Here is a 26,767-nt window from a genome sequence, read left to right on the forward strand (position 1 = left end):
AGGATCTCAGCCAGGACATTCAAGTATAGGAAGACCTTGTATAAGAATCTGAGTATAGCAAAACAGCTGTATTTTTTAGCCTTTCTGTACAGCAAGTGGAACTGTTGTGTCTGGAATAGATGTGTGGGTCCCATGCAGTCTTGTGTCAGCGTTCATCTTCCATGCTGCCTTCTTGGGTTTGCATCACCTCCTCCTGGAAGCATCTGGAGTTCTTATTAGTAGTGTCAGGTATGGAGTGGAAAGCAGGAAGTAAACCAAGGCCAGCCTGCAGGAGGGGGACAGGGGTGTTTTGGGCACAGGATAGGTTGCCTTAGGAGGCTCAGGGTATCTCTGCATGTCTAGAAGAGTTGAGAAGGCCAGCCAGAGTACTCATCTCCTTTTACTTAGTGGCTTAGGGTCACACATGCTAATGTTTCAGGAAAAAGAATTACAGAATTTTATGTATCGGACAATATTCATATATACTGTGAGCACTGTAAATCATAAAACAGCAGTCCCAGCAGTTTGGAAGATCATGAGGTTCTTTACCATGTTTTCTGCCTTTCTGCCATCTGGAAGTTCTTTGGGTGTGTATAGAGATACTGACAGGAAGTCAGGGAAATTTCCTCTGAAACCTTTGGTTTCTGGGAGTGTTTTAGGATCAGTGACACAAGCTAGCTCAGCACCTTGTATGGCTGCAGAAGTTGTGTAATTTTATAGAGTGACTTTCTTTCAAAATCAGAAATCATTAATCCATAAACTCATCCTCCCAGCTACTTGCCACCTTTCAGGGCTTTGCTATGGTCCTCCAGTTCCACCATGAGGGATGGAGAGATTTTCCCTAGAAACTTCAGAATCAGGACTAGAACATCTCTCTCTCTTCCTGAAAGAATGTGGGATCCTGGCTGTGCTGCTGCCCAAAGGCTCAGGCAGATCTGTAGCACAGGGAGTACCATAGTGGTTACATTCTCCTTCTCATGCCTGTGACACTCCACATACTGCACTGGTGATGTGGGGAGGGGAATCTCTTTTCTGAACTAGACCTTGTGACTGTTAACTCTGTCTTGACCTCAACAGATACACAGACACAGCAGAACAACAACCCATTTGGACGCTACTGACTTCTGGCACTTCAGCCTGATTCAGGAGGGAGACATCACTGTGGATGGATACAGCCTCTTCAGCCTGACCCACACTCTGGGGCAGCCCCCAGCCTCTGTCCTTGTTTCCCCAGTGCTGCTGCTGTCTGTCTCAAAGGGAGATGCCAGGAGGAGCATTTTATTGTACAGAGAAAGTGTTTTTACTATCCAGTTTCTACAAACGTTTATGGAGATCCCTTGTGGCTGATAGTCTCCCTTCCCACTTTGGTTTCAGTTTTTACTCAGTTTTTAGTATTTTTGTTAAAATAACGATTAAGACATTGTAAAATTTTGTACTTTATTTATACCAGATGAACTCCATACTGCAGACATTCTCGGATGAATACAGAGAGCTTACTTTGCAAACTGAGTGTGTATTCAGAGCCTGCCTTTCCTCCTCAGCACTCCTCCCAGTACAGCCCAGCAGCACCCTCCACACATGGTCTTCACCTCTTCCTCAGTAAAACTAATACCTGCATTTTTAGCTTTTGTGGAGACTAAACAAGTTCGTTTGGGAAGGAAAGCTCTTCCCTGTTTATTTCATAAGCTGATGTTCACATACTTGTAAAGGTTTGTGCAAGCTTTGTAGGATTTATATGTTGATTAAGGACTTTACTGTTGTATGTTCCTCCAGGACACTGGTATAAAGCAAAGAGGGACTTCTACTGCAGGGTAATTCTGACCTCTAACAAGCCCAGCTTCCCCCACCACAGCACTTAGAGAGATGCTCAAGCTCCTTACCTCTGCAGTCTAGGAGGAGCTGCAGACTGAGTGCACTCACAGTGCTGCTTCTTGCTTCTCATCACAGCCAGGTTTGGCTGATAAGAACCAAGGCTCCTCTGTTAGCTCCTTCCTGACAACCAGGGTGCCTTCTCTGCAGGGGAAATGTGCATTCTGAATTTCTGCCCTGCTTAGTGCAGCCTGCTGGCATGAGGTTGGTGTTTGCTATTCCTGCTCTATTGAACCTGGAAGCCACCAGCACCTTCCTTCTCTCTTGGGTTCTTCCTGAGGAGTTAGACCTGTGGTCCCTGTGGTAGCATTTCTTGATCAGCATCTTCCTTCTGTCCTGTCTTTGTGGGATGGGGTGAAGCCACAAGAAGTCAGCAAGGAGCTGCACCTGATCTTCATCTCTTCATCTGAGGGCAAATAGTTCTGGGCCGTGGGCCACTGCTTGAAGGCAAGCTGAGGGACCTGTGAAGGATGGCAGTTCCCCAGGGCAATGCTCCTTGTCCTTGTCGATGGGCTTGTGTCTGCTGTTCCCAGAACTGGAGCTTGGGCCCGTTCCTCCTTGGGAGCACATGTGAAGCTGCTCTCTTAGGCTTGCTTGGCACTACACCCTCTACCCTACTTATCCCCAGACGCCTGCACCTGTGTCAGGCTCTTGCCATGTGGCTGCAGGACTGTTGGAAAGTGTTGCGGGCCAGGCCTGATGGAGGGGACTCAGTTGTTCATGAGGACAGGGGCTTGCTCCCTCTGTGCAGCCCTGCTTGTCCCCTTGCATGTGGATCAGGCTGGGGCACAGCTCTGAGCTGCCTCTTGCATTGCCGGCCTGCCCCCAGGGTGCTCTTGCCATGGAAGCTGCTTGCCGGCAGCTCGTGCTCGATGCCCTACAGATGGAAGCCCTGCTCCTGGCCATGGCTGTGGCAGGAGGCCCCTGCTCGGAGGGACCGTGGCTGTGGCAGGAGGACTCTGTTCCCCTCACCCTCCTGGGGGACGGACAGGGACGGGCCACTGCCTGGGGCCACTGCGCCCTGTCTCTGCCCACAGGCTGCCCCTTTCGTGGTGTATACGGCCATGGCCGACAGCCCCCTCCTCTGCCGGCCCTGGGAGGCAGCTGAGCCTGCGCCAAGCGGCATCTTGGCTGCTCCTTCTGCATCGCTGCCGCGCCGGAGCTGGGAGGGGGGCGGCTCTGCAGCAGCCGGAGCGGGCTGGGAGGCAGCACAGCCGTGCTGGCTGGACTGGGCTGCGCTGGGGTGGCCCTTGCACGGCCGCTGTGGCCAGACGGGAGTGCTGCAGGGCGTGAGCACCGAGCCGGGTGCTGACCTGCTGCTGGGGCATCCTGGGGACATTGGTGAAAGCGCTCCAGGAGCCACCTGCCAGCCTGGGAGAAAGGGGAGGACTTGTCCTTTCCTGTGACCAAGTGCCTGCTGCCACGGGACTCTTTAGCGCATGGCCCAGCTCCTTGCTGCTCTTCCTCTGGCAAGAGGCTTCTCCCAGCTGTGTCAGCTGCTTGGCAGGCCCGGTCTGTGTGGGATGAGCAGCACTCCAGAGCTCTGTTGTGGTGACAGACGCCGGGCTGCCACAGTGTCCAAGATCCCACACAACCCTCAGTGGCTGCCCAGAGATTTCCAGTGGGTGCAGGAGGTTGCAGGAGGACGTGGAGAGCAGTGCAAGACCTGGTCACAGCACAGGGCTGTGTGGGGAGCTGTGCTCTGCCTGGCCTGGCTGCGTGCCTTGCAGCTGCTGTGCTGCACATTAGCGCTGAGCCGCGGCCGTTTTAAGCGGGTCTGACAGCTTCCAGCCCTTCTGCTCCTTCTCCGAGTCGTGGCTAAACGCTGCTTGTGCCTGAGCCAGAGGCAACCGGGGGCATTTTAATACACACTGCCCATTGACTAATGCACACAGCTGCCCTGCTGCGGCCACCAGTCCGGGGAGGGGGTGGTGCGGGGTGTGCCTGTTTGATGCTGAGCTCCCTGAAGGCGATGGCACACGCGCTGTGCCCAGCGTCTGAGGAGAAGTCCGAGATTGCAACAAATGCAGTGGGGTAGATGGATGGGCTGAAGCAGGCTCTGCCCTACACACCCACCCCACCCAGCAGCCTGGCACAGTGGGTCCCCATGGACCATACCCTGGGCAAAGGTGGCTTGTCAGGCACTGTCAGAACTGGTGTTGTGCAAGAAAATCGATCACTGCTCAGTCAAGCAACTGAAGCTGGGTGTGGAGCAGCTGTGTGAGTACCCAGCTCTCCTGCAGTGCTCGTGGTGGGGTGCATGCTGCAGCCATGCTTCATGAACCATCCTGGACTGGTTTTGTTGAGCAGCAGGACCCAGGGAGCTATGTCTGATGCCCTGCCTGCTTCAGGGCAGCTCAGCATTGGTCCAGAGCTCCCTTTGAGATGTTTCTCAGAGCCAATGAACCCTGGTAAGCACAGGGCAGGGTTGTGCATCCATCCCAGGCAATGCTGGACCATGTTGCCTGCTCAATGGCATAGTGGGTGGCAGCTTTATATATATATATAAATATATGTGTGTGTATATATATATATATATATAATGTAAGCTGTATTGGTATAGCCTATATACATCCTGTGTATAACAGGCTAGTAACAAAATCAGTCAAGCTGCTGACCACCACCCAGAAGCAGTCCCTGGGAGAGGGAGCAGGGCAGGAGAAGCAGGAAAGCTCTGCCCTGCTCTGCAGCAGCAGCTGGAAGGCATTGGGACAGGTGCACTGCATTGAAGTACAGGATCTCCCTGCCACTGCACGTTCATAGATTCGGTGCAGGTGCCAGGGGTGTGTGGGAGAGTTGGAATTAATTGCTGCCCTTCAGACGCTGCCATGCAAACATCTTAAACAGGAAAGGGTGCCTGCTTTGTGGAGGCAAGGCAGCTGATGCTACCTTGGCAATGGCAGAGAGAGGCAGCAATCAGATAACATCCATCAAGATCCAAATCCATGCCCTGTTTAAAATGATTTCTGTAATCCCATCAGGCAAGACTGAAACACTGCTATGGGCAGCGGCAGGCTGTAGGAGAGGCGGCTCCTGCCAGGAGGCCATGAGTGGGCGGGGAAAATACCCCCGCGCTGGGAAGGGGAATGACAGAGGTGCTGGGTCTTGCTGCGCGGTGCTGCTGGGAGCCTATGGGGCTGTGGCTGCTGAGACTGAAGCCCGGTGCGTGGCAGGGCTGGGCCGGCCCCAAGGCTGAGGCTGGGATGGGGCACCCCATACTGAGTACCTGCTGAATCCTCCCTAGACCCGCTGGGCACTGCGGAGCAGTACGAGAGGCGGGGCCCGCTCCCCTGCCTGTGGGGAAATATGCGGGGCCGAAGGGTGTTCAGCTGCTGTGGGATGTGCCGGGGCAGCACGGCCCAGGGCTATGCGAGGGACCCTTGCAGAGTGACTGGGGCAGGCACAGGCTGCAGTGGGGCTGTGTACACAGGACAGCGCAGGATGCCCGGGGCCATGCCGGGGTGCTCCCACAGATGGGGTTGTTTACTGGGGTGGTGCGGGGTGTCCCAGGCTGTGCAGGTGTCCCGGGCGGGAAGGCGGGGGAGACCCCTCCGCCCAGGGCCGATAGCGGGCCAGTGCCGCTGCCGTGAGCAGGGCAGGTTTGGGGGGCCTAGGGGATTCCGGGGTGCAGGTGCGGCTGCTGCCGGTACGCGGGCTGCGCGGTACCGGACTGCGCGGCGCTCGCCGGGTGCGGCATCCCCTCGGCGCAGCGACCAGGACGGTGCAGGTGCCGGGACGTGCGGTGCCGGGCCGGGGGATGTCCGAGCGGGGCGGTCCCGGTGCCGGTGCAGCGCGGCGGCAGCGAAGGGGTGCTGCGGGACGGCCCCTCCCCAGCCCGCCTCCGCCGTGCACGCGCCGCGCGCTCCCGGTGCGGGGTCGGGCCGGACTGAGCGGAGCGCGGGGCAGCCGCCGCCGCCACCGGCATGGCCCAGCCGCGCCGCCGCCCCCGACGGTGAGTGCGCCCGCCCCGCCCCGCCCCGCCCGCACCGGCACGGCCCGGCCCGGCCCGCGGCGGCTCGCGATGGGGAGGGCGGCCGGACGGGACCGGACCGGCCCCGGGGCGCGGGGCTGGCCGCCGCTCCGGCCGTGGGGCTGTCGGGGCGGGGGATGGTCCCGGTTCGGGTGGCGATCCCGGAGTCGGGCGGCGGAGAGGGGCGCGGCGGGGCGGGGGTTAACGGGTGGGGCCGAGCGCGGCGGCGGTGGGTAACGGCGAGGGTTAACGGGGCCGGATGAGCGGCCGCGGCGAGCCGGCGGGTTGCCATGGCGACGTGCTGAAAGGGGGATTGTGCGCCCGCCTCAGCTGCGCGGCCCGCATCCCGGCCCCCGCCCCGCATCCGCCGGGCCACCCGGTCCCGCTCGGCCCCGCTCGGCCCGGCCCGTCAGACCCAGCACAGAGCCGGGAGCGGGGCTCTCCGGGCTGGAGCGTTCTCACTCCAGGGATTGGGATCCTCCCCGGGGCTGTGGGGTGTCTGTGGTGCGGTGTAGGTACTGGGGCCACTGCTGTAGGTCCTGGAAAGTGGGTTATCTGGGGTGCAAGGATGCTCCTGGTGCTGACAGGCATGAGGCTGCTGGTGTGAGCATCCCTGGGTCAAGGGCAGGCAGGAGATCCCCTTGGCTCAGTTTATTTGGCATAGCATTAGGAATGATATTAGCTATTGGGCTTCTGGAGTGAAAGGACATTCCCTGTTTCTCTCTGGGGCCAGGGAGTGAATTGGAGCTGTCAAGCAGCTGGCCATACTCATCCCTGAATGGGGCAGTAGGCCAGATACCCATTCATCCATCTACCCACCCGTCCTGAGTGGGGTGGAGGGTGCGGGGGTTGCTGGTGGCCCCAGTGATGTGGCTGTGGCTGCAGTTGGCACCGTCCACCTGAGCTTGACTCCGTCGTGCTCGAAGCCGTGGAGCAGGACAGGCAAGGTGGGCGATGGTCAGTGCTGGGGTCGGTCTGCATCCAGCGCCCTCAACAGCAAGGGAGAGAAATGATGAGGGACCTGAGGCTTTTGTCCAGCCAGTTCCACTCTCCCAAATGGTGACACCTGATTATGCCTCTACTGGCAGCTTTTCCCAAGGCCACAGACCTCCCTTAGGGAGGTGGCTCTGACATGACATCCCTGAAAGGCTGAGATTTTCCTTCCATCCTTTGAGAGTGCCTCATCTGATGCTGCTGCTGGCTCAGCCCCAGGTGATGGCAGAGCCAGCTCCCCACAAGCCCCTGTGCTGGCCATGCTTTGTGTCAGCCTGGTGGGACCTTCCTTCCTCTGCAAATCAGGGTCCTCTGTGGAACTGGGAGCTGGGTATGGAGTGGATTTGTCCTCAGAGAGGAGTTGCTGGTTGCCGCAACAGGAGTCACTCTTAGGTCTGGGAAATGCCTGTGCCGGCTGTGCACTCAAGCACCCATGCCAACACCTGGTGCAGGGCTGGGCACCCAGAGGTCCCCATTGGAACCAGACTTCTCCCTGCTCTGCAGGCTGCAGGTGGTCACCACCAGAGCTGGTGTCTGCAAAATGGTTAAAGGCTGACATTTAGAGGTCACACTTTTAGCACTGTGCATGTGTTTGCTTCATTTGCATTTGCAGTTAGCCGGGCTCGAGGCTTTGCCACTCGCATGTGCAGTTGCCATGGTTACATGTGCAGTCGGGATGTGGAGTTTGGTTGGACACCTGCAAACACGCAGCTCTCAACCTCCAGAGCACCAGCAGAAGCTGCTAAGGTGCAGGGCAGCCCTCGGACATGAGTGTGAGGGCCCTGCACAGCGCTGTGCTGAGGAAATGGGAGCTGCAGTGCCCATCTTGGCGGGGTCTGCGTGGTGCTGCCTTGCACGGCCTCCAATTGCCCACACTCAACAGCAGTGAGCATCTAGGGCAGCCTTGTTCGAGAGGAAGATTGAGCCCATGCCAAGGGGTTGCCCTGCACTTTTCACCTGGGGCTGTCTCTTTTCCAGACCCTATGTAGAGGCTTTTGTCCCAGAGGGCTGCAGGGAAGGTGCTCAAGAGCAGGGTGGTGAGGGCAGCCAGAACCTAGGAGTCATGAGTGGAGCTTCTGAGCAGGCTGCCCAGGGACAGGGGCTTGCCAAAGCTTCAGAAGGCAGCGTGAGAATTGGCAGAGCACTGTACTGAGGCTCCAGCTGTGGTGGTTGTGTCTCTCCTGGCTCTCTGTGGGGGCTTCTCTGGGTGCTCACGTCCAACAGAGACAGGGATTTGTTCCAGGTGTCTTTTGATCAGAATCACGTCCGCCAGCAAGAGCAAGGAGATAGTGACTGCCAAAATCCTCTGGCAGGTCCATGTTGGCCTTTGTGTCAAGGAAGAAGGTGTTTTAGGACCTCCTAATAAGCTGATAAGAAAGGGACCTTGAGGTCATCATCTAAACAATTCCCAAACAGCATCAGCTCAGCCAGCTCCTAAACCACCCCAGACACAGCAAGTCTGCTGCTTCCCAAGCAATTTGCTGCCATCTTCCTGTATCCTTCCTTCTGGAAGCTTTTTCTTTGCAGCAGGTGGGGGAGAAAGGAAGCTCTCTTGGCTGTCCAGGCGCTACCGTGGCCTCAGACAGAGCAGTGTGGAAGTGTCCATGCTGCACTGGTGGCAGCTGGAGGGATCCAGTAAGAGTAGAGAGGTGGATGGAAGGCTGGTGGGAAGTGGTGGGCATGGAGATGTGGAACATGTGTCTGTGTAACAAGTTGTGGAGCTGCAGAGGAGCCTGTGGAATCTCAGAGCAGAGCACAAAAGGGCTGTGTATCTGCCATCCTGGGGCTGTGCACCAAGTGCGGAGGGATGGGGCAGGGACAGCTTGGCTCTGTCCTTAGAACTCCCAGTGTCACTGGGAGGGAGGTTACCGGCTCCCTGTGGGATCCCAGACAGAGATTCCTCTGCTGGTGGTCTGTGGTTATTGGCTGCCACTGGCAGTGCTTTGAAAGGCAGCCAAGGGCATTGTGGCACAGAGGGGAGGTGGTCGCAGGCAGCACAGGGCACGTCAGCAGGAGGAGGCAGGTTGGATCCTGGTACCAGGGCACTCGAGGAGAGCTGGGTCTGAGGACTGAGCTGAGCTGGTGCTGGATGGGGACTGAATGCTCTGGTGGTCTCCTATCGTGATACTCCCCAGAGCTGGGGGCAGGGAGCAGGCTGTGACCAGCACTGTGTGCTGCTGGCCTCAGCAGGATTCTGCTGTGGGTGTGAGGGGAATGAATAAATGGTCCTGCAATTGCCAGAGCTGCCAGTTTGAACCCACATCATTCAGACCCTGGAGCAAGTCTGACTGAGAGGAAATGGGGATGAAGAGGGAGCAGTGGAAAGACATGGGTGCTTCTGGCTGCAGCTGCCGGGTCCTGTCTGGTTTGTGTAGCTCCTGGAAGTTTTTCCTGACGGGAGGTTATGTGCAATTTGGAGGCTTGTCTGGGCTCAGTAGTCATGTGTATTGCAGTCCATGATGAAACCTGCGATCCTGCTAAGTCTTGAAGTTGTGTGCAGAAACTCTGCTCTTGCAATATATTCCTTTTGCCATGTTTTCTGCCTGGCAGCAGGGCCAGCACGTGGCAGGGGCTGTCTGTGAGCAAGATTTTATGCTGGGGAGCACTGTTTGGGATGAGACCGCCTTGGCAAGGAGCTCAGAGGATTGTTGGTAAAGAAGCCTTGTTCCTGACACTGCAAAATGCAGAACAGTGGAGTAACATCTGTTATTTTCAAACTGCATCTCAGTGCGAGCACATCCTGTAAGGTGCCTGGCAAGCAGAGCTGAAACTTTGCCTTGTGGCCAGATGCTCTGGCCGTGCCAGCAGAGCAGGTGGTAAAGTTTGGGAAAGGTTGTGGAGAGTGTGTTACAGGGCATGTATGGTGCATGGGCCTTTTTAGGTCTGGGTCTGGGCTGCTGAGGGCAAGGATAGCTGGGAAAGTTTGGTCAGGAGGCTTCTGAGATGGGCTTGGAGAGGGGACTGCAGAAAATTCTCTTTTGTGATGATCAGGGGCTGCAGGAACTTAACCTTCAATTAGTTGGTGCTGCTCTAAAGGATGGGGAGAAGACACCCAAATCTGTAACATGGCCAAAATGTCTGTGTGGCACTCCCCATGGAGGTGCTCCTGTCCATGTCCTGGTGCTGACATCCAGTGCCAAAGGAGTTGTGAAGGTGAATGTGTGAGTCCAACTGTCTTCATGTCTTTCTTCTGCCCTCACATAACTCCAGACACCACTGAGCAGCTTGAGGACTCATGGGACAGTGATGGAGGAGAAGGGGACAGGGGTTGCTCTGTGTCTCTGTCTCCAAAGCTGCCCACAGGGAGCTCAGGAGAGATGTGTGGGTGTTGAGATCATTGTGGAGTCAAATGCCTGGAAGTTGCAGCAGAGTTGGTCAGAGGTCTGGTGGCCTCTCTGCAAAAAAAATGGCTAAATAAGGCAGGGTTCTTCAGACTGGAAAAGAAGCAACAGAAGATGGATAAGGTGTGTCTGCAGGAGGCCAGGAGAGAAGCGATAGAGGCTAACTGTTCATTGTTTATTTTCATACAAGTACAAGGTCACATCAAATTAAACTCTCAGGAGGTGCCAAACAGGAGGAGGGGCATTGCTTCTTGCAGATGTGCTATCAAATCACGGAAGTCTTCAGGACAAGGTGTCGTGAACAGTAAAACCTTGCATTAGTTTCAGGAGAAATCGGATGATTTCAAAAAGGACAAGAGGTTCCCCCAGAACCAATAAATACACTGAGATCTGCCTCTGGCTTGGGCAGCTGCTGAGCTGTGAATTACTTGTGCTTCTGACTGCTTGCAAATACACAGAGCAAGGTGGACTTTTGGTCTGCTGTTATATTCATAACATTTTACCCACCAGTGAGCAGGGAGCCAGGAGGGAGCACTGGGCTTTGGTAAAGAAGGATGGGTTTATCCCCATCCAGTTCTGTTACTTGGCTTGGCACAGGGTGACAGATGCATGCTCAGTCCTGCTTCCTCGCTGAGAGCCTGGGATGCTTCCCCCACATGATGGAAGTGCACCTGCTGGGAGATACAGGACCTGTGCTGAGCACCAAGCCTTGGCTTCACAGGATCCTTTCCTGGCGACCTCTGACAGGCTTTTGTCTACTGATCAGGTACTAATTCAGTTGATTTGAAAATTAATGGCAATATCCCTTCCTGCTGTGTTCCCTGACAGCTCTGCTTCCTCTGGTTCCCTGGGCACAGGGACACGCTGGCAGCAGAGCTGGAGTCTCATTTTAGAGCTGTCCCAATTCCCTGGTACCTTCTGCACATGATAGGCACTGTGAGATCACCTGGGTTCTGATCTTCATCTCCCCCTCCTCCAATCTCCTGTCTCTGCCTGTTCTCATACACATCAGGAAACATCAGTGTCAGTTTTGTTCTTGGTTTTATCCTCAAATGAGAAAAGACTCATGTCCCACTACCTGTGAAGGTCCAGTTCAGCCTTACCTTGATAAATGTGGGATGTCAAAAGGCTGTTCCCCAGCTCCTGAGCAGTCCAGATACGTGCAAGGACAACAGGGAGATGTGAGCCTTGGCTTGAAAGCAGTTGGCTCCTTTTGGGAGAAGTGGACTTGGAGAGGAGACTGCAGGGATGAACCAGGATCCAGCAGTCCCCCGTGGGTTTTGGCTGGCAATATGAGGTCAAGTGAGGTCGTTGCTTATGAACAGGATGCTGTTTCTCATCCTTATGAATTCCAGGAGGACTCAGGGAAGTGTCCAGCCAGCAGCACAAGGGTGTCCTTGCAACCACAAACCAAAATTTCCCTTGGATAGCAGCTGTCCTGTGCCTTCAGAAAGAACAATCTCTGTGCCTGTCCTGTCTTTTTGGTGTCTGTTGCCACTGGGGTGTCTGGATGAGAATCTGAGATTGAGATTTGGGCAGGGAGCTGCTCTACTTTGATGCTCACGACTTTAAGAGAAGCCAATTGGTTGCAGACTCCTTGTAACAAAAAACTCCTCCTGTGTCCGCCAGGAGTGATGCTTCCAAGTGGGCATCTGCTGAGGCAGAGCTGTGCTCAGGGACCTCTGAGGAGCAGCAGGGAGCATGAGAGCCATCTTGGCACTTGAACTTTACTTTCCTTGGCATTGTTGGTCCTTGCAGCATGCCTGTCTGTTTTGCTTCATTCTGGTCTGCTCCCTCTGGAGAGACAGGGCATCCCCAGGCTGCCTGATTTGCTCCTGTCCAGCTTATTTCTTAACACGAGGTGGTATTTGCAGTAAAACACATTAAAGGATTTTTTTGCCAGAGGTTTTAGGCTTTCGGCTTTTTTGTGCTTGGTGATAGAAAATGTGGGAGGATAAATTTACAAGGGAAAATAGAAAATTTTGGATTAAATTTGAATGGGTTTCCTTTCTAGCTGCTGACTTGCCTGACCTACAGTCTCTAGTGAGCCCTGGCTGCATGAGCAAGACTTTGTGGAGCTGCTGTGGCTGCAGGCCAGGCCAGTCCAGGGTGCTTCCATGGTCTTCTGCTTAGTCACACCAGCTTTGGTTTTGGTTTGGAAACGTGAGCAGCTGATGGCCTTGTTGGGGACAGGCTCCCCTGCTTAAGGAAGCTGCTCCTCTTAGTTGGGTAGAGGCTGTCGTGGGCTTGGGCTGCACCTTGGGCTGTCTGAGGTCCTCCCAAAGTGACAGACACCACATCTGTCTGGGCTGCCAGCTGTGCACACAGCCTGTGCTAGGGGTGGTCTCTGGCTGTGACAACTGTATAAACTCTTTAGGTTGCTTACTGGAGCGCATACCAAATCTGTGCGTTTCCAGAATTCCTGGGAAAGCCTGGAGGGTTTCTGGGGAAACCAGTAACTCTGGGATGGGTTTTTATCTCATTCAGCTGCAGATGGGCGGTTTTGGACGCTGTGCCAGCAGCACACGGGGGTGGCCCGTGTGCCAGGGGCCCCATTCCGTCGCCCTGATGTTGCCCCGAGCGTGGCAGCTCCGCTGTGAGCCGAAGTCGCCTGTGCCTGTCGGGGCTTTGCCCAGGAGCTCCTCCAGAGCTCCAGCCATGATCCCGGCGCTCAGCAGCGGGGTGGGGCGAGCGGGACGGCAGATGTGGCGAGGGGGAGGGCGGCTTCTCTAGCACCTGTGCCTTATTCTGGAGCGTGCGAGTGTGAAATTCAATTTGTATCTAAGTCGTAGCTGGTGAGGAACACAGGCCACAGTGTGTGCCGGAGCCAGGCGGTGTCTGGGAGCAGACATGCACAGCATGTCCTGCCTGCCAGCTCTTGCGGAGGCTGACGTCAGCCTGGAGGAGCGGTGGCTGCTGCAGGATGTGGCTGCTTGCCGCTGTGTCATCTTGGCTCTGGGTGAGCGGCCCCGGCTCCCGCAGGAGCTCTGCCAAGAGGTGCTGCCCTGGGATGGTGTCCCCTGCCCTGCGGGGGCTGGGAGGGAAGGGGATCTGGTGCCACCGGCAGCGAGCAGGGTGGTAGTGTGGATGGACGTATGGAGGGGTCCACGGGGCTTCCAGCAACAATGGCATCTTCCCACCCCCACGTGAGGATGTTTCCAGTGAAACCCGCTCGCTGGTGGGAGCAGAGGGAATGTGCATTACAGCGTTAGCAAATGCAGCTTGCACTGACCCCTGCTCTGTCATACCTGTGATCACTGCTCCCCATCTCCTGCCCCAGTCCAGGTCTGGTATCCCACTCCCTGCTCCCCAGAGAGCAGCTCTGCTGTAGATGAAGAGTGCAGTGCTATGAGGAGGGGAGCGAGGTCTCCCAGGCCAGGGACTAATTGTGCCCCCGGGTAAGCTGCAGTGTCATGGAGCAGTGGGTCACTGCTGAGTCCAGTGGGCTCAAAGGGACGTTTGCAATATGGTCAGAAAATCATGTCTGGTCTTTGTTCATGGCCACTTACACTAACATAAGACTCAGCATCTTAAGTCCAGTGGGATGTGCTGGGGCACATGGTAGGGTGATGGGCTGCAGTTCAGTTTGGGGCATCTCTCTGGCACAGGACAGGACCTGCAGCTCTCCCAGCTGTGGGAAACTCTGGAGCAGGGGTGGCACAGTCCTGCATCCCAGTCCTGGCACCTGTGTCTGCAGAGCCTGTCTGGTGTTTCACCTGGCAGCTGGGACTATTGTAACAAGGTGGAGGTGTTGTGGACAGTCAGACATCTCCTGGGATGGCTTTCCTGAGCAAAGACCCTGCAGTGAGGAAACAGTTTGGTGCTGGACTGCAATGATTGAGGTTTCTTGCATCCTGAGGGGGCACACGTGGCTCTGCTGCCTGCACTGTGACCCTCAGGGGTGGCTCTGTTGGGATGGCCCACACCACCCTTGCACAGGGATGTGCTCTCCCCATGGAGCCATCTTGCTCCACAGGCTTGGTGTCTCATGGTACAAGACAAGGTAGTGGCAACGCGTGGTGCACAAAGATAACTTGTAATCTTATCTCTTCACAAGAAAACTTATTGTGTCATGTTTCAGCTTCCCCGTGAAAGTTAGTTGCTGCTTGTCTCCAGCTATTTCCTTCATCTTTGTTTTGTGTCTGGGTTTTATTACCTTTAGCCCAGATTACTTCCATGACCTGTTTTGCAATTCTGCCCTGCAAAACCTTTCTGAGCTGATAAAGACTGGAACGATGTTAGGCAGAAATGGGTGGTTGAGGCAGATGTTGGTAAAAGAAATAGTTCTTTACTGACTCTGCTGCTGAAACCAGAGGCTCCAAAGCCACCGTCTGAATTTCAACCCTTGATTAAGTGGATTTGGCTTCCTGCTTTGAGTCAGTAAAAATGAAACATTGACAACTTATTTTGGATGTAGCTGTTCCCATTCAGAACACTCTTGGATTTTGTTGCCCACCCTCCCTAATCACATTTGCAGGAAGTCCAAGTATTTTAAGCTGCAGTCGGTTCCTCTCTGCCCAGCCCACCTCCTTACATTTATAGAGCCTCCCCCAGTCCACACTAGTCCATGGAAAGCATTGGCTGTGCACACACTCGCCCTGCCTGCAGCCACTGATGCTTTCTGAGCTTTCCTTGGAGCTTGTGTGAGATGTCTTGAGCTGTTCTAGCACAGGTGGGGATATGGGCAGGACAAACCTTTGTGCAAATTGCCCATGGCCCATTGGTTGTGGGAGCTTCATGTCCTCTGCATGGCTGGGTGCCCAGAAAGGAGCTGAGAGGCTGGGGTATGAGAGAGTTTTGGGAAAGATTTGCATCAGCAACTTGGTTTCATATTTGCCTCTTAGTTTCAGGCATTTCAGAAATGGGGGTGTCACTCAGCCTCCTTGGGTCACCAAAGTCTCCTTTCTTTAATAGATTTCAAACTTCTTTTGAAGGTTTTAAAGGTAAGAAATATGAATGTTTTTGGGCTTGGACTTTCAGAAGCTTATTGATAAGAGCCTTGTGCTTGTGTAATTGTTACCCTAACACGGTTCGGTCATCATGAACCATGTTAACTTTAAAACTGATCCCTGTTAGCCGTGGTAGTTTCCAGGGCAATTATTTAGGAGAGGAGGCATCACTCTGGCAGATGTGAGGGGGATGGTGTTGAGCAGGTGGGATAATGTCAATGTGCAGCTTCCTGAAGCTGGAGAAGGAAGTGAGGGGAATACTGCTGGTGGAGCCAGCTCTCTCTTCGCTGGGTGAGATTTGCACTTGGGCTGGTAGCTGTGGAGTGTTGATCACAGATTTGAGGGAGATTATATTGCCTTAGAGTAGGTGCCTGGTGCTTGTTTGTGATGTGTGGGAGAGTGAGCAAGTTGTCTTGGCATGAACTCTGTGCTGGTGCCAAGGGCTTGCTGAAAGCAGATTGTCTGTCAGCTCACTCCTGAGTACTCGTCTGGAAATCCCAGCGTTCTGTGGATGCACTTTTGCTTTGTCAGTCACCTGCCTGCACAAAGCCAGAGGTGGAGTAATTCTAACATTTATTTGCAAAGTACTGCGTAGAATAGAATAAAATAGAATAGAGTAGAATAATTTCAGTTGGAAGGGCCCTACAATGATCATAGTCCAACTGCTTGGCACACTTAGGGTTGACCTAAAATTAAATGTGGTTAAGGGCGTTGTTCAAATGCCTCTTAAACACTGACAGGCACCTCTCTAGGAAGCCTGTTCCAGTGTTTGACCACCCTCTGGCTGAACAAATGCTTCCTAACGCCCAGTGTGAACCTTCCCCGGCACAGCTTTGAATCGTTCCCTAATGTGCAATCGCTGGATACCAGTGAGAAGAACTCAGCACCTCCGTTCTCTGCTCAGAAGCTGTCGGGAGGCTCGAGGTGGCTGCGGTTCGCCGGGGCGCTCGGCGGGGCCGGTGCCGGTGCCGGTGCCGGGCGGTGCTGACGGGACAGCTCCCGAGGCTGCGGGCGAGTCTCAGCCTCAGCCGGGCTCCGGGAACCACCCCCACGGCCACGCCGTCCCTCCTGACCGGCACAGAGCCGCATCCCCGTGTCCCGGGCTCTGAGATCCTCGGGCTGAGCCGGGCGCTTCCTTCACTGCCCACGGTTCGGGCTGGGGAGGGGCTGTGGCTTCAGCTGTGCTCGGACAGAGCTTCTCCTTAACCTCTGCCCCTGCAGGCGGGTGTTTGTGCGTTGAAACTGCAAACGGCAAGGTGAGGGAGAGAGAAACTGCCACTGTGTCTTCATGCTGGGGTCAGGAAAGCCATAACGTGAGATAATCCAGATTATTTCTATCCAGAACGTGGCAGTAAATAGCCTGCTTCCAGCAGCTGTCCCTGAGCCATGTGGGAACCCACCAGTCCACCGAGAGGCTGCTGCCACTGCCCTCTTCCTGTCCTGGCAGAGTGTCCTGCTCACACAGCAGCTGTGGGCTGTGCCACGTGGCCCTGTCTCAGCTTTCCACCCGGCTCCTGGGAAGCAGTGAGTAGGAAGGTCAGTCAAAATCTAGACTAACTCAAGGTGAGCATGTAGCCCACTCCAAAACACTCCAGGCTTTCAAGCATAGTTGTCCTTGGATTCTCTATATGTGGTCACCTTCTTCTTGCATCAGCAGTATTGGGTGCTGACCCCAACACTGTCCCTGCTGCAGTGCTCACAGGCTGTCCTTCAGCAGCATCACCAGTCACAGCTCAATGACACTGAGAAACCTCCTGCATTTTTGGAGCTCTTGATGCCAAACAAGAGTTGGAAATGATCCAGGGTATCTCACCTGCTGGGTAGCGTGTCTTCTGGAGCCGGGCATCGAGCAGTGTGCTGACATTCAGCACCAAAAATGTCGGGAAAGGCTGAAATGTGGGCATGGGAAGGAAAGGTCTGCTTTGCCCCTGATGTCCTTCCCAAGGCAGGCTTGGCTCCTTCATGAAGAACTCGTTAAAGGCCATGGCACAAATGGTGACAGGCCATATTGCAGCAGGAGGCCTTTGGCACCACAGCAGAAGTGGCTCTTGAAATTGTCTGTTTCTAGGGATTTTGAGTAACATTCTTCTGTTATGAATGGAAGCACTCGAGGATCTTGGCATGTGTCTGGGAGTTGTCAAAGAGCTTCTGTCCCACATATGTTCTTGCAGCACCGAGGAACTTAACTGACACTTCTCACGTGGTCCCTCATCCTCTCCCCAGGGCAAAGGATGTGCAGTGGAGTGTCTCATAGGCTTCTGACGTTCAGCTTGCTTTAAATATTGGTGGTACTGAGGGTAGGAGCTAGGAAAGAGAAGGCACAGGGATGTGTCTTGACACAAATGAGGGTTTGCAACTGTTTTCCTTCTGTCCCCTTAGAGTGACTGTGGTGCCTCAATACTGGGGGGCTGCAGATGTGCCTCAGGAGGAGAGTGAGGTGGGGAACACTGGGCTCTGGAAGAGGCCTCTGCAGAGTGGAGCACGGATGTTTTGGGCTCCATGGTGCTGGCAAACCTCCTAAGTGTTCTGCTGTGCACCCTAAATGCTGAAGGGTTCGTGGCCAAGGTGGCTATGTATACCCAGACGGTGACAAATGCTGCATGAATGAGGGCAGGGGCAGAGCTGCCAGCCAGGGTAATGAGAAGTGTAGGAGACTGGGCTGGAGGAGCTGCTGGGAATCACTTGGTCCATCCATCTGCAGTGTATCACCCTTTGCAGATAGCCATGGAGTGCTTTAACTTTTCTTTCTTAATATGGACGTGTCTCCTACCTAGCACAAAAGGGCAGAGTGTTCTGAACTTTTTTGCAGTGGCCTTTGCATGTTATAAAACTGTGCCCTGTGACTTTTCTTGTCTAGACTAATCTCAATCTTCCAGACGTTTTTCCAGAGCTTTTTGATGATCTTGCTGGTCTCCCATGGCCTCTCTCAGTTAGTCCAAGTCTTTGGGGGAATGAACTAGTTCTCTGGACACCAGTAAAATTACTTGATGTATCTTTATGAGCTGAAAGGAGAGTAATTACTTCGTGTGTAAGCTGGCCTTTCACACATCCTCCTGTAGTTGCCTTTTTTTGTGGCAATGATACACTGGCTCACATTCAGTTTGTACTCACCTGTATCCCTCATGACCCTTGTAGCAGAACTGCTGCTGTCTTTTCTTCCGTGGCCTGTTTGTGCTATTTTTTACCTCCTAATGCCTTACAGTCCTGCCCATCATCTCTCAGCCGTTTTCCCAGTCTGTCAAAAGCATGTCAGATTCCTATCCTGGCCTCTAAAGTGCTGGGGTGTCACGTGCAGATTTTGAAACGTACTCTGTACTGTCATTTAGGTCATTCGTGGAAAAGCAGAGCAACAGCAGCAGCAGGGCAGACCTTTCTGAAACCCTACATGTCCTTTTCAGTGTAACTGTGAGCCATCTATCACTGTTCACCAGCTCTGTGATGGACCTGGGAAATGCCCCCACAGTGCTGTGGGACCAGGGAACATCTGCCTGTGGCATGGATGGGTAACCTGGGATGAGAGCTGCAGGTATAGGGATGCTCTTGAGGGGCTGCTGGGGCACAGGGACACAAGCACATCAGTCCAGTTGTGCTGCAGCTTCTCTGCTCCCCAGGGAAGCCTGTGGGGTTTCTGCAGTGTTGTAGGCTGGGTGGGATGGGGCAAAGTGAGAGCTGAGATTACTGCCCAGCAGAGGAGAGAAGATGCTAGGTGGAGAGCGGGTCTGGCAGGTGCTGCTGCCTGAGAGCTGAGCACAGCCTGAGCCCCAAGTGGAAAGGTTTGGAACTCACCTGGAGAAGGCAGAAGTTTCTTATGCTGCTTGCTGGGTGCGTATTTGTTCTGGGGTGCATGGGCTGGCCCTCAGCAGAGTACGGCAGGGTCAAAGGGTGAGCAGAGCTGCACAAGGCACAGTGGCTGGAGGGTGCAATGGGACATCCTGTCTGCTTGCTGTTGGAAGGAGATGACCCATCCATGCCAGCTGGGTGCTTTGAGGTCTTCATCTGTCCTGGCTCTGAACCTCATGGGACATAGAGCCACAACATGAGTGTGCTGAACGTGGGGTTGGTGCTCCAGGGCAGGAGGCTGGGCCCCAATGGAGGGTCCAATACGAGAGCAGGCTGTCTGCTCCCATCTCCTCGGCCGTCTGCCAGAGGAGGTGTGGATCCAGCTCGTCTGGCTGGTGTTGAGATGCCTGAATATGCATCTGCGAGAGAGGCTTCCAGAGGATCCCACCCGCCCAGGTTTCCATGGAGAGCGTCTCTTTGTTGAGGAGGAAGCCGTCTGGCAGACACTGTGACCATGGAAATACCTATAGAGCATTTGTTTTCCAAAGCACATGAATAACATCCCCAACAGCTAGCAGCCTCACTTCCTCTGCTCACCCACCAGCGGCCTGGCAGAGCGACCTGGGATGCCTGCGGTGTCTTTATGCTCCCGGTTTCTCACTGTGTGCTCGTCTGAGCATTCCCAGTTTGGCTGTGTCTGCCCAGCCCAGCCTGGTTTCACTTCTAGCTGGCAGGCACGGCTCCTGGCACAGGGCTCAGGCAGGCAGCAGCCCATCTTCGCTGGGGGACACGTTTGGCTTCCTGCTGGAGGGAAGAGTGAGAGCGCTGTAGGCGGCAAAACTGGGAAAGTTTTGCTCCCACCTCCCATGGGATGTGAAGGGAATTGCTTCCCTGAACGAAATGTCCTTTCTTGGGTCTCTCAGTTCTTTCTCGTGCTTTGAAAGACCAAGAAGCTTAAGAGCTGTTGAGGCAGCAGGCAGCAATGCAAGGCACATGCAACAACCCACAGTGAAAGGGATTAAGCTTGGGTTTTTATGGCAGTCAGTCAGCATTAAATTAAGGCTAAATTCCCATCCTAAATGTTATGTTAACATGAAGTTACATCAGAAAGCACAGAGCACAGAACAGCAATATGAGGGTATCAGATGTGTTGCAGGGGTATTGTAATTATCCCAAATCAGGCATTTGAAACCCAGGGAATTTCAGATATAGGGTTTGCATCATTTTTTGGGTTTGTAATTGAAAAAAATCCAAACATAGAAGCATGTCACTGAGATTGTTTGGGTGCCTTTATTCTGTGCTGTGGGGACATGGGCAGATGGAAGCAAAGAATCTTTAAAAAATGATGGAATCCAATGTGGAATTACAAATGTTAAAATACCATGAGCTGTGTTTGAGTGTTAAGGCATTGTGGCTCTCCAGGGTAACATTAGGGCTGCTGGGCCTTGACTGTGCATCTCCATATCTGGACATATATTGGCTATCACTAGTGCAGCTCACCTCTGTGCCTCATGCTTTATAAAACTCGTAATTGGAGACAGTTTTAAGTCTCGTAGCATTGTTTTGTTTAAGTTAAGAATGTGTACTTAATTCTATCTTAGCTTATGTTTTTTTTGTCTCCAGATCTCCATGTTTTTTCAGAGTTGGATGAGGATTAAACAAAAACCCAGAGGAATGTCATCACGGCATAATTCTGAGGAGCTGTAGCAAGAAGCTCTTTTTTGGCTGGGCTTTGTAAAAAGAGATTCCTCATTGTGTCAGGACAGGATGGTTACAGTGGGCGTGCGGAAGCTCCTCAGATGCAAAGTGGGTTGTGATTTCAGCCCTGTGACTGGTGTGTGCAGCACAGCTGGGCAGTTGTGTAGTGGCACTGCCTGGTGCCGTGAATTTGCCTGCCTGGAGGAGTTGGTGGAGCAGCAGTGCCCATGGTAGCATGTGGCTGCAGCCATGAGGACGCTCTAGTGCTGGGAAATCAGCTGGTGAACCACCGCTGGCAGGGCTGTAGTGTTCCTGCAGACAGAAAATGATGATGGATCAGTTGAAATGGCTCTGCAGGGAGCATTGTATGCACTACCATAAAGACTGGAAGCCGCCTGTAGCTCCCAGTCATACAAATTAGATATGACAGTCATTAATAATTAGCTTTATCCTAACCTGCAGTACCTGAAGGAACCTGAGCAGAAGATTTACACTGGGCAGCTTGCCTTCCAGCAATGTCAGCCAGAGTGGTGGGTCTGAAGCACCTCTGGGATCCTGCTTGGGAATACAGCTTTTTGGGGTCCTGGGCCAGCGCTGCACCCCTGGGATGTCACTGTTAGGCAAAGGTCAGATCTCTGCTGAAGGAGGAGCATTGCGGCAAGCAATATGAGATGAATGATGGTTTTCTTCCAGAGCTGCAGGCAGAACAGGGCAGCCAAGGCACTGTGCTGCAGAGGCAGATCCAGCAGTGGTGGGCAGAGCTGAGCTTGGGTGCCTCAGCTGTTTGTCTGGCCCTTGACTCAGCTTTTATTTCTTAGACTTTGGCATCTGTTTGGGGGATAACTCAGCAGTGTCGTGCTCCTGCTGGTGTGTTTCTGTCGCTGCCTGGTGGGGCAGAAGGAGGTGAAGGGTAGTGATGTGCAGAGATGAGCTGCCCTCCTTGTCTGGCATTACCTGCATTCCCTTGGCAGGCTCTGGAAAGGTGCCTGCATGCCCAGCCCTGCGAGGCCTTGCTGCTTGGGTGGGCTGAATGCAGTAACATGATTTGCTGAGATGAGTGCTTCTATTTACTGTGTTACCCTGATTTCTGAGGCTGCCAAGTTCTTTGGGCGTATCAGGTGGGCATGCACAGCATGGGCCCATTTCCTTAATGACCAGCAGTGAGTTGCCTGCCCACGTGCTGTACAGATTTGAGACACCTTCTGTGGGGGGTTTTGGTTGTGTTTTTTGGTGGGTTTCTGTTTGTCTGTCTGGGAGGTTTTGGGGGGGAGGGGGGTGGTTTTGGTGGTGGTGGGTGTTTTTCCTGTGGATTTGCCTCATTGGATGAGGTGTTCTCTATTTGCGGAATCCCTGCCCAGCTGAACCTCCACCAGAGCTGCAAACTCCCATCTGCATACAGCCCTTATTTTGTGCTCCAATAATTTCAAGGCAACTCTTCTCCCCTCTGAGCCTGGGAGAGATCTACCGGGTGGGCATGTAAGGATGCCCTGGGGCAAAACGGAGGTGCTCACCAGCGTTGCCAACTCTCCCGAGGTGAGGACATGTGGCTGAGACAGGACGAGTGAGCATCCCCTGAGGCAGCACCGCCTTTTCGCGGGGACTCGGCTGAAGCTCCGGGGCTGATGCTGCGCTGGCCCGGCCGGGGTGAGGGGTGCAGCCCCCGTGCCCGGCTCCCCGGGGAGCAGCGGTGCTGGCGGGGGGAGCCGAGGCGGGGGGCACTTACATAAGCCCTAAATGCGACAGGCGGTGCGGGAAGGTGAAGGGCAGAGCGCTGAGAATCCACAGAGCCTCCAGCGAGGGCTCCCTGGCACAGGAGCTGTGCTCGCTGACACACATCCGCGGGTCCCCATCTGCAGTGCCCTCCCTTCCCCACGGGGGCTGCCTCAGCTGCTGCTCCCGATGCTGCCAGCGCGGGCGGGGACGGGCAGCGGAGCTCTGCCTCCCCGGGCCGGCTGGGCAGGGAGGGCAGATGCCCGCAAACTCTCTGGCTGCTCCTCCCCTCTCTGTGCCCGCCCAGCACCCGGGTCCTGCCGGTCTCGGGGCTTTGGCCAGTGGAGGGGGGAAGCTGGTGGGGACTGTATTGCCGGCTAGGACATGTGAGTCGAGTTTGCTGGTGTAGGAGGGATGGGTAGCACCTGAACGGGGAGCAGTGCTGTGGTGAAGCCCAGGCAAGGAGCACGGGCTGCTCCCCCTCAGCCAGGAGAGGAGGGATGCCAGTGGGGTCGTGTGCCGGGGTTGTGCTTGGCACCAGTGGTGTCCAACAGGCTCCCATACTCCAGGGAGGGACACAGAGCTGTCTGCTTATCTTGGCTCCCATACTCTAGGGAGCCCCTGAGCACCAGGGACAGGCTCTGCAGGCATGGGCAGTGTGTGTGTGTCTGCACATGCTCTGCTTGTTCTGCCCACTTTTGCCTGCTCCCAGAGCCACCTGCCCAGGTGGTGGCAGGGCCAATGAGCACCCATAGGTGGGAGGCTCAACCAGAGATCCTGGCTCCTTCTGCACTGCAGCTCTTCAACTCTTCCAGAGCAAGTCTGCTGTTAATTCCCTCCATCTCTCCACAGTATCAGCAGTCACCTCCGGGCTGGGCCGCTGGCAGGCAGGCAGCAGCAGGCAGCTGGGAGGCTGTGAGGAGCTGGTGCCACATCTCCCTGCGTCTGTGCTCCCGACTCTCCCAGCAGAAGGTGTGGCTGGGCTGCGCACTCCTGACTCCTGTCTCTTCTGCTCCGTCTCTTCCTGGTGGGCAATTCAGAGGCTTGGTGTGATGGGGCTGCTCTGAGACCTCGCCCCAGGAGCTTCAGGCCTGGATGTTGGTGCTGTTTCTCCCAGACAATGTGGCTGATACTCTGGAGAAGCCCTCTCTTCCCCCCTGTTCTCCAAGTGCCTGAGCTGGTGGCCAGCTGGGACCTGCGTCTCACCCTCTGGGTCCTGAGCTTTGCCTCGATGGTTGTGCAGATGGAGGGCCAGGTCTACTCACCCACTGTCAACACGCACTATGGGAAGTTACGAGGGGTGCGCGTGCCATTGCCCAGTGAGATCCTGGGGCCTGTGGACCAGTACCTGGGGGTTCCTTATGCTGCTCCCCCCATTGGGGAGAAGAGATTCATGCCCCCCGAGCCACCACCATCCTGGTCGGGCATCAGGAACGCTACCCACTTCTCACCAGTCTGCCCCCAGAACATCCACAACGCCGTTCCCGAGATCATGCTGCCCATCTGGTTTACCTCCAATTTGGATATCGTGGCCACGTACATCCAGGACCCCAACGAGGACTGTCTGTACCTCAACATCTACATCCCCACGGAGGATGGTGAGTCCCCACTGGGGTGACCGCAGGAGAGCGAGGGGGGGGTCACTCCACCCCTCCCCAGCAGTGGTTGGTCTCACCTGGGTGTTGTGTTTGAAGCATGTGGTTGTGGACCCTGCAGCATGCTGTCTGTTTGTGGAAAGCTTTCTCTGGCCACGCAGCTTGCCCTCTTGCCCTCAGCTGCCATCTCTGTCTCGCGTGCTCCTGCTCCTCCACGCCTCCTGGTCCCACCCCTCCACCTCCATGGCATCGTCACGGGTTCCTCTCTTGTATTGCTAAATCTGAATCCAACTCTCTGACCGCAGATCCACAGAGTGACAAGCTGATTTGTGCTCCCCACAGGCGCCGAGTGCCAGGTTCTGTCTTGAGTTGGTTCGAGTTCGTCCTTCCTCCCTGCTTCCCACCCTCCCCAGGTCCATGCGCTAGTTGTGGGCATGGGCTGCGGCTGGGAGGAACACTCTCTGCCTCTCCCTGGGAAGATGCTCCAGCAAGAAAGGGACCACAGAGCCCTTTTCTGGGCCCTGGTACGGATGGGAGGTTGGGGTGCACTGGCAGACACATCACTTGGCTGCTCCTCCGTCCACTGGTGGGACAGCAGCAGAGCGATGAGCCTGGGGTGCAGGGGCATGGTCCTGTTGGGGTGAGGCTGAGCGGTGCCGGGTGCCTCCTTGTCTAACCTTTTCCTTTGTAGGGGATCCCACCTGAACTGTAAGTAGAGGGCAGAGGAGGCAGCGCCTGCCCGCACGCCCGCCCCAGCCTCACCGCAACGGGAGCCCCCAGGGATTTTCAGCGGGCCGGAAAGGACCCGCAACGGGTCTGCTGCACACAGCAGAGCAGCCTGGCGGGTCAGTGGCTTCTCCCAGGCTGGCTGGCTCCACGCCTCTGTCTCTGGGGCCCACGGAATGCATCATGCCTTCCTTCTCGCCCAGCACGGCTGGCCCAGAGTTTTCCTCCCATGGCGACGCTCTCTCCCCACCTCCCGCGGTCCCGGGGGCGGTGGGAGGGTAGCAGCGTGGTTGTGATTGCATGCCCACTCCCATCAGTGGAGCCTCCTGTTATTTTGTAGTCTTTTATTCATTTTACAGTAAAACGGATTTCCAAGGAATGCACCCGAAAGCCCAACAAGAAAATATGTAGGAAAGGAGGTATGTAGCAAGCCGACCGGCAGAGAGGCACAGAGAGGAAAGAGAGAGAGAGTGAGAGAGTGAGAGGGTGCCTGGCTGGCCCCCAGCCTGCAGCACTCCTCCAGCACCTCTCTGTGCTGCCACCCGGACTGTGGACCCTCCAAGCAGCCCACCCTGCCACCCCCTGCTTCCCTCTGGGAGAAGCCCCATGGATGCTCCAGCCAGCTGGGAGCACAGCTCTGGGGTCAGATCATGAGGATGCTCATGTTGCTGCAGGCCTTTCAGAACAGCTTCTCCTGGGCTGAGCCTCTCTCCCACCTTCATCCCACTGGCACTGATAGCCTCCCAGTCCCTGGGCATGAGGGGTAGCCTCTGATGGCAGGTAGCACTTAAATGCATCCATCCCATATGTTGGGTTACCCTATTGGGGGTGTACAGACGTGCTCAGAGAAGGACCTGTGTGATGGGGGGCTGCAGTCCATCCTGGGCTGAGCTTTTCCTCCCTTGCATCCCTGATCATTTTGCATCCAGAGCTCCTTGGTTAAAAGCATAAAGCCTCTCCTGGCTGTGTAAGTGCTGCATATTATGCCTTGAGCTTTGTGCCTGCCAAGGCTGCTCCCCACTGCTCACATCCCCATGCCAGTGCCAGTCCTGCCAGTAAAGATTTGGTCTCCAGCCCATGACACAGCAGCCTCCCTGAGCCCTAGCTGCCCCATGGGCAGCCGAGCACCTCCAGTTCAGACACATCTCTACTTCGCCTTACCTCCACTGACCTTCCCCCATTGCCCCTAAATGATCCTGTATTCCCAACCAGTGACATGCACAGGGGAATAGAGATGCACAAATGGTAGCTAGCTCGGCCCCATGTCAGACACAATGCCTCACCCGTCCTTCCACACAGCTCCCTTGCAGGCAGGGAGAGCTGGCTGCTCTGTGCATCCTAAAGATGAACGTGTGGATGGTCAGGCAGCCAAGCTCTTCTGAAAGGCTCAGTACAGGGCGTCTGGCCGGCACGGGCTGCTGTTCTGGGCGTCCTGCAGCAGCATCATCCCTGCATTCCAACCTCTGTCTCCCTGCACCCCTGGGTTTGGCGGGGCCAGTGCAGCTGGGCTTGGAGGTTTGGGGAGCACTTTCCTTGCAGCCGTTTCCCCCAGTTCTGTTGTTTGGTTTCTTTGCTTTGCTTTTCCTGTTGCTGTCCTGGCTATTCACACGCCATCTCTCTGAGTGCCAAGGCTGCCCCTGAAAGGGCTGCCGCATTAGGGAGTCTCTGCACGCTGCCTCCGGAGCCGGCTGTGCCAGTGATCACCAGCCACTTCAAAGCGCTTCCTCTCCCGGCCCTCCCACCGGCTGCCAGGGCTGGCAGACCCCTGCCACGCCACCCCCAGCCCTGCAGCCAGGGCCAGGGAAGCAGGCTTCAGGTTACTGTCAGAGAAGGGGATGGTATAAGTCATGACAAAACACCTTGGGTGTGCTCATCTCCTGGATTTCCCTCCCCACTGGCTCTGCTCATGGGCAGGGTTTCTTTGCAGCCCAGCTGCGGGTGCCTCTGGGAGCTGGTGGGGGACATTCCCTTTGCTCTCACTTATGGACCAGCAGGTCCCCAGTGCCAGCCATTTGGACATCCAGGTGTGGCATGCCAAGAATTAAAGCACCCAGCCACTGGCACTTCCCTCCAGCTCTGGCCAGGCTCTGGTAGCTGTTGGCTTGAATTGAGTCACTTGTGATGAAACACAGAAGCTCCCACCCTCCTTGTCATGTA

The 26,767-nt window shown here is 55.3% G+C and overlaps 2 protein-coding genes across 9 annotated transcripts in view; both read left to right on the top strand.

Annotated features, from left to right (window-relative positions):
- MED12 (mediator complex subunit 12) overlaps positions 1 to 1,488 on the top strand; it is a 35,577-nt gene extending 34,089 nt beyond the window's left edge. For 2 of the 4 annotated variants that reach the window (XR_004419393.1, XR_004419394.2), the window contains exon 43: positions 1,057 to 1,073. Coding sequence is in view for 2 of the 4 variants with exons in the window: in XM_033072211.2 (XP_032928102.1) it covers positions 1,057 to 1,100 (44 nt within the window). In the remaining 2 variants the exon portion in view is untranslated. Of the gene's footprint in view, positions 1 to 1,056 lie in introns of all 4 variants that reach the window. The other 2 variants (XM_033072211.2, XM_033072212.2) reach the window with 1 other exon arrangement.
- Positions 1,489 to 4,991: 3,503 nt separating this feature from the next.
- NLGN3 (neuroligin 3) overlaps positions 4,992 to 26,767 on the top strand; it is a 39,511-nt gene continuing 17,735 nt past the window's right edge. For 2 of the 5 annotated variants that reach the window (XM_033072530.2, XM_033072533.2), the window contains exons 1-3: positions 5,724 to 5,800; positions 23,142 to 23,887; positions 24,970 to 25,029. In XM_033072530.2, the coding sequence (XP_032928421.1) occupies positions 23,410 to 23,887; positions 24,970 to 25,029 (538 nt within the window). In that variant the 5' untranslated portion in view covers positions 5,724 to 5,800; positions 23,142 to 23,409. Of the gene's footprint in view, positions 5,011 to 5,723; positions 5,801 to 23,141; positions 23,888 to 24,969; positions 25,030 to 26,767 lie in introns of those variants that run through there. The other 3 variants (XM_033072532.2, XM_033072534.2, XM_033072531.2) reach the window with 2 other exon arrangements.

Source organism: Catharus ustulatus, chromosome 14 (assembly GCF_009819885.2).
Source record: "Catharus ustulatus isolate bCatUst1 chromosome 14, bCatUst1.pri.v2, whole genome shotgun sequence".
NCBI classification, from domain to species: Eukaryota; Metazoa; Chordata; class Aves; order Passeriformes; family Turdidae; genus Catharus; species Catharus ustulatus.